This window comes from Citrus sinensis, chromosome 9, assembly GCF_022201045.2.
Source record: "Citrus sinensis cultivar Valencia sweet orange chromosome 9, DVS_A1.0, whole genome shotgun sequence".
NCBI classification, from domain to species: domain Eukaryota; kingdom Viridiplantae; phylum Streptophyta; class Magnoliopsida; order Sapindales; family Rutaceae; genus Citrus; species Citrus sinensis.
This window is the reverse complement of record NC_068564.1, coordinates 15743878-15750756: the sequence shown is the minus strand read 5'-3', so window position 1 is coordinate 15750756 and position 6879 is coordinate 15743878. Positions and strand designations below refer to the sequence as shown.

General features: G+C 32.5%; 1 protein-coding gene across 11 annotated transcripts; it reads right to left on the bottom strand.

Annotated features, from left to right (window-relative positions):
• Positions 1-1026: 1026 nt before the first annotated feature.
• On the bottom strand, positions 1027-6256 carry LOC102620796 (protein TIC 22-like, chloroplastic). Of its 11 annotated transcripts, none has more exons than XR_008051890.1 (9): positions 5389-6256; positions 5108-5182; positions 2626-2682; positions 2190-2249; positions 2015-2095; positions 1906-1941; positions 1629-1733; positions 1481-1538; positions 1027-1355 (listed from the first exon to the last, which is right to left on the bottom strand). XR_008051890.1 is itself a non-coding variant. In XM_006492931.4 (8 exons), exons 1-7 carry the CDS (start codon positions 6061-6063, stop codon positions 1647-1649), a joined length of 1071 nt encoding a protein of 356 aa, XP_006492994.2. In that variant the 5' UTR covers positions 6064-6256; the 3' UTR covers positions 1027-1292; positions 1629-1646. The 11 variants fall into 11 exon arrangements, 5 of the variants coding, with proteins under 5 accessions (XP_006492994.2, XP_006492996.2, XP_006492993.2 ...); XR_372343.4 differs by having other exon boundaries at positions 1027-1292; XR_008051892.1 differs by having other exon boundaries at positions 1635-1733.
• Positions 6257-6879: the final 623 nt, after the last annotated feature.

Below are 6879 nucleotides of genomic sequence, written 5' to 3'. Positions count from 1 at the left end.
AAGGGGGTTCAAATATATTTTAACTTATTAATATTATTCTCAGATATAAAATAATAATGATAAAAAAAACTTGGAACATCTATGTATGATATTGGAATCTAATTAAAAACATAAAAACATAAAGGTTGGAACTTTAAAATTTAAAAATTAAGAAGTTTAACTCAAACTAGAGATGTTGGAATTTGATTAAAAAAAAAGAGCATGAAAGTTGGAACATTAGAACCAAAAATAAGTTTAAATATTTATCTATAATTTTGGAATTTAACCCCAAAAAAATAAAAAATAAAAACCAAAATTGGTGGTTAATTAGTTGAAAATTTATAACTAGAAAATGAGAAAGTTTAATCAAAACGACAGACTTATCTGTAATGTTGGTATCTAATTGAAAAGTTAGGCTTCTCAACAAAAAAAAAAAAAAATTGAAAAGTTAGGAGCATCAAACCCAAAATTGTTGGTTAATTAGTTATAACTTTAGAACCAAAAAAAATTAACAGAAACTAGAAACTTATTTGTAATGTCAGAATCTAACCTTAAAAAAAACAAAAAGGATTGTAAACCCAAAACTGCTGGTTAAATTAATTGGAACTTTAGAACAAAAATATGAAAAGTTTTAACCAAAACTAGAAACCATTTCTATAATTTTGGAATCTGATGAAAAATTAGGAACATAAAACGCAATTAAATTAGTTGGAGTTTTCAAATCCAATGTCAGAAAGCTTAACCAAGACTTAGGACTTATTTATAATATTGAAATTTAATATAAAAAAAAAGAACATAAAATCCAAAATCGGTGGTTAATTAATAGGAATTTTGAAAGTTATATAAGAAAGTTTAATCAAAACCATAAACCTATTTATAATATTGGAATTTGATGAAAAAAATGGAAACATGAAAGTTGGAACTTTAAAATCTGAAAATGAGAATATTTAATCCAAACTAGAGACTGATAAATCAATTAGTATCTAACCAAAAGTGTAAGAAGATAATTATTTTATAATTTTTTCACAGTTTATTTTGCCATATCTAAAATGAAATTTATTAAAATATTTTGTATCGTTCAATATCAGTTTCTGTGAATTATTTAAATTTTTCTTTATTTTAATCTTTTTTTTTTTTTTCAGCAAAAACAAAGTAACTTAATGAACAGCCGGTAAAAAGCAGGCTGTTTCTCATACACCGCTGCAAAATAGGAAAAAACATAAACATTACTGCACATTTGCAAGCAAAACTGTTCTTCCAGCTACAATATCCAGGCATGCACTGACGACTGACTCAATATCCCAATTGCCACACTACAGAATGAAGTTGATAATAATTCAGTTATCATCTCTTGAAACTTGTTTGAAACATGCATCCTACAATTTTTCAGTCGTAAGCTCGTAAACTGGATGTGAAAAAGTGATTTGTTAAAATATCCAAAAAAAATAATAATAAAGATTAAAATATTGTTGTAAAACAAAATGGATTTCCAAGACTTTACTTCATTGTCAAAGAAAATATCATATTTCACAATCGCATGGTAGAAGTGCTGCACTCAACTGCAAATGTGCAAGAAAATTCCATAACCAACATTGGTACAAGGCCAGAAGCATATTATAAATTGACAATCTAGTCTAAAATATCATCACCTGCACCTTTCCAGTTGCCTATTGTTGAGCTTGATTTGGATTTGTTGAAACATCAAAACCAGGAGGGATGAAAACAACATCATTCCATGCTGAAGTAGTACTCTCCTGCAAATACAATTAGTTTGTTGGCACTTTAGCTCTAAATTTTGAAAATATTGCCACAATTTTTGCCCAAAAGGACTGAGAAAAGAACTGCATATTTTTGTTTTCTTATCCTTCACCTCATCTTCCAGGCAACTGAACACAAAGTTATAAAATGGATAAAGAGGGTTATTACCTTCATACCCTTAATTATTTCCTCAAAAACAGCAACCTACAAAACGAAATAAAAATAAAATTAAGAGATTGAAGCTTCTTCATCAACATAAAAGCAACCAAAACCATACCTGAATATCCGCCATTCTGAATGCAGGATTTAACTTATTCTGGTCACTGGATGCTCTTCGTAGTGATTTTTCTAAGTCCTCCTGAAAAAACCCCAAGGAACAGAAGAAATTCAATGTAATGCCTGGACTAATATAAACAATACTTCACATAGAGCCAACAATCTCCTTAACAGACCTTTCTAAAGAAAACTGGACGATAGCTTTTGTTTTGGCTTCTTAGTACCAAACTCCTTGACTGCAATTCAACACAGTTCAGATGCTTGCCTTAAATCTCATGCAAGAAATTCTAAAGAAATATACATGCACAAAAATTTCTGACTTTAAAAATGCATTACCAACACTGCTCAAATGGAATAACGCCTTCTCTTATTTTCCTGTTTTCAGTTTAGTAGATGCCCCACTAAATTCTACTTCTTCCCAATAATCTATGGCAATTTCCCAAAATCTAATTGTTCACAGGAATAATACTTCTGTCATAAGAACATCTATTTATCTTTTTACAGTTTTCCAATGTCTTGCAAGTTCCTTACTGAGTGAATCAATAAATATGTACGTGAAGAAAGTAGGGTGCAAATGAACCATTTAAAGTCAGCAGTGCGTAAGCGCAGAACCTGAAAAACTGGAACACCAGCGAAGGCATCATCAGAAAAACCAGCTTTTTCCATCTCCTGCACAACAAGGATAAATCTTACAATAAATATACTTCATCAAACACAGATACTGAGATTATTAGGTAAGTTTAGATCTTTAGGATTAATGAAGAAGAAAACTTTTCTGACCTAAGCATAGCATAAAACATAAAAGTAAAAAAACCTTTCCACAATACAAAAATCCTGACAACAGTATGATGGCAACAACATGAGATAATCAAATTAGCTTGATATTTTTTTTTTGGGGGGGTTATTTGCAGGTTTCTTTGTAATACTTATTATTTTTCAGGAATTTTATATGATCAACATTTCACACACACAAAAATAGATTACTTAAAATGAATCCATCCTAAACTGAACGTTTACCTGTCGGCGGAGACGATGGTTTTACTTTGTTGCTATGAAACCACAACCTAATGCCACATAAAGTAAAAGCAATGACTTCATTTCATTCACTTGATCCCCTCCTGATTACAGCAATCCTATCTAGAAGATATAAGCACAATTTATTTATTTATATAATCTCAAATGTTTTAAGAGACAGACCCATGCTCAGACATCACTTTATGTGGAATTATAATATTTGCCCTTTTTGCTGAGAGTAATCTTAACATGAGGCAACACTTAACACCAATTGAAGCCGAAAGATTTGTTCAACTTAAATTTTATTCACCCAAAAAAAAAAATTCAACTACGATGGTTTCGCCTCTGATTAGAGGCTGATTCACTTTGCAACCCAAAAGACAAGTAGAATTCACAACCAGTCTTCTTTAGCAAGTTTGTTTATTGGTGAGGGGGGTTTGGTGGGGAACTCTTGCAATTGAGTTTCGTTTATTTCATTCACATGAAACATTCACAAATTGAATAAATGCTGAGACAGAGACCAATGGACAATGAAAGAAATTCTTTAGGAATCTACATGCCGCCCACTAGCAAGATATCATCCCAACTACAGTAGTGTGGATAGTTAAAGCCAGCAAGGACACTGGCCCAAAGGGGTAGATTGTGACATCCCACATCACTTGGGAAGGATGTGACTGATGAGATTATAAGAGATAAGCACACTAAGACTAGCAAGAGGCACCCACACCGAGAACAAAACAGTGAGGGTGAAAAAAGCGTGCATGAAGCCCAATCAGACAATATCTTGCCACTGGGTCGTTACACTACAAAAAATCCAGTGTTCTCAAACAACTAAAAGAAGAAAAAGAGAGAGAGAGAGAAGAAGAAGAAAACCAGAAATCCATGTAATAGGGTTTTTCAAAATTCTTATTATGAGATGAATCAAAATATGTGAGAGACAAAAGAAAAACGAAAATATGCAGCTGTAGGTAAAAAATCAACAACATTACAGCAACGACCATTGATAACCAACAAATAATGGAATGCAATGTCAGCAAGTAGTATAAACTACTATATGGTATCCTTTACCACCGTCATAAATATTGTTATCTAAAAGACCAGAGTATTTGGATAATTGAATGTCGAGCATTGCAAACCATCAAACATATTGTCTTCCAGCTTTAACACACAGCTAAGATAATGAATTTAAAGTATCCTTGGTCAAATAATTAAAATAGCAAGTTTTAAACCATTTGGAGTACATGGAACTTTGAAATGCTCATAGGAAGATCATCCAAATGTTCTATGACCCAATTGGAGAAGTGGCGAGTCGGATAAGGATTCAATGTTCCATGGTGGAGCAAAGTGTTCATACATTCCTAAACAAGCAAGTATGGATCTACACATCTTTTTTATAAAAAAATAAAAACCTCAATTAAAATATGGAAATAGCCCTCATCAAATGCAAAATTCATTCTTATAGACCACCAAGCTAACAATAACCATAGACCACCAAATGCAAAATTCATTCTTCCATGCTAGAAATTTAATTGTAAACGCACAGCCTTCAAGAAGGTGATAGGCTACACCATCAAATTTCATCGTAATGTTGAAACATAGGAACTGAAATTATTAAAGATTTTACTTTCTTACCCAATGCATCCAAAGCCGGAGAAATGTCACAAGGATCAGTTTCTCTGACATCTCCTCTTACTTAAATGCACATGTAAGTACTCTCAAATAATGATGTTTGTCCCAAAATGGCACAAAAATTAGAAGAGAAAAAAAAAAAAAACCCTTGTAGTGAAAAAAATTATTCTTTTCTTGTGCTGGAATTTTTTTTTTGTTTTCTAGTGTTAGTGTGCTATTCTTTGTACTAATTTTTGTACACTTATCACTACTGAAGTACTATCTCCAGTATAAAAAAGTGAAATCCAGTCGTAGAAATAGAATTTTTCGGTCTCATATTTTCTCCCTTCTAATTTGATTCCCCAACCCCAACATATAACTACATTTTGTTACCTCTAGATGCAATTATAATACTCATTGTCACTAATACAACACAGAAATCTGAAGACCAAATATATAAACGAAAACTCACCCTAAGGGCATTCTTGACTTGTGTAGATTCTGGTATCAACCTAAACGCCACGCCATTTACCTTGAGTTGAAAAACCTGGACAATCCAACATACAAAACAGTCAATAATTAAACCAAGGAAATAAAATCATCCATTCACATGAATATGCTGTAAAATAATCCCGTGAGCAACTTCGCCCGCCAAATGGAGAGCAGCTAGAGACGGCAAAATTATATTCATATGTTGTATCAACAAAAGTGACAGGTCGCCATAATGTGAGCAGAGGTCATCATTATATATACCTTGTTCAAAGGAACAGGAACAACTCTAGAGCCTTCTTTTCTCATGGCAGGGTCCATAGACTTCATCTGATGAAGAAGCGCCTCGGCGTCCTCTTTCTTGAAACACATGAGCCCAAGAGACTTTCCTGTTTTAGCCCCCGAAACCAGCACGAATTCCTCATTACAATTGCTCAGTGCATAGACGGGAACCCCAGCCAGTCTCTCTTCAATTGCCTCGGCCGACATGGCATTACCTAATTGGCTGATTAAGTTGGTCTGGGTGGTCGGGTTGCTGCTGCTGCTGTTGCTGTTATCGCTGATTCGTGCCCAAGCTGGGTTCTTGTTAGAGGGAAAAGAGCACGAAATGGAGCGCGAAAATCCGGCTTCAAGCGAGTGTTTTGCACGGTCGTGAAGGGAAAAGAGACAGGATTGGAGGTGAGAGAGATGGTTGAGGAAGCCAGAGCACTGGGCTTGGAAGGTGCTCAAGGATTGATTAAGGTTCAGCTCTAGGGATTGTTTGGATGGTGGCAAAATCTTTTGAGAGTTGGAGGAGGAGGACTTCATTTTTCCGGGAATTAAACGAGAATCCCAGAGAAGAAAAGAAGAGTGACGGTAAACGCAGGCAGAGGGTTTTAGGTTGAAATACGATTGGTTACACGAAAAGTTTAAAACCTCATAGCTTTTGTATTTTAACATGATTATGATGAATTTTTGTCCAATTGCGTTACTGAAAAAATAAAAATTAATACGGATTATAATATAGTTTTTTTCTTAGAGCATTAAAATTTATACTTTTGTATATGGGAAAAAATCACCGTTTTAAAAAATGAAAGGAAAGAAGAAGAGAAGAGAAGAGGAGAGGAGAGGAAACGAAAAAGGAAAGAGGAAAAAATAAGAGAAATGGAAATGGTTGTATGTTAAATCAAAAAAATGAAATTAGATTGATAACTTTTTTTCTTTATTTTCTCTCTTTTTTTCCATTCTTCTCTTCTTCTCCCATTCCAACCAAACATGCACTAAAAATTTACTTAATTAGTGACAGAATTTTTCTTGATTGTATAAATAAGTAATTACACGAACTCTTTTTTTATGATTATATTTACACCCTTGGATTATAGTCAAAACCTTTACGATAAATACAAATACAATACTAAGATAAAATTAATAAAAAGTGTCCTTATTCATAATTATTAACAAGATATATTTAAAATTATGTATTTTATTAATAAAATAAACAAGCAAACATATTTAATGAAAATATGCGGTTTGTTATGGTATTGTGCATAGTACTATGATTTTTAAACTGATTTATTATAGTAAACAGTTTTTTATTAATGTTTTATTATTTTGATGAGATTTGAGCAAATTGAGGGATTTTTATATGGTTGGCAAATTGAGGGCTTGGACTAAGCTTGAGTTTTTTTCATAATTTTTTAATAAAGTAAAAAAATTTAAATTAAAGATAATTATCCAAAATATAATAGAATAATAATCCAATGCTTAAAATATTAG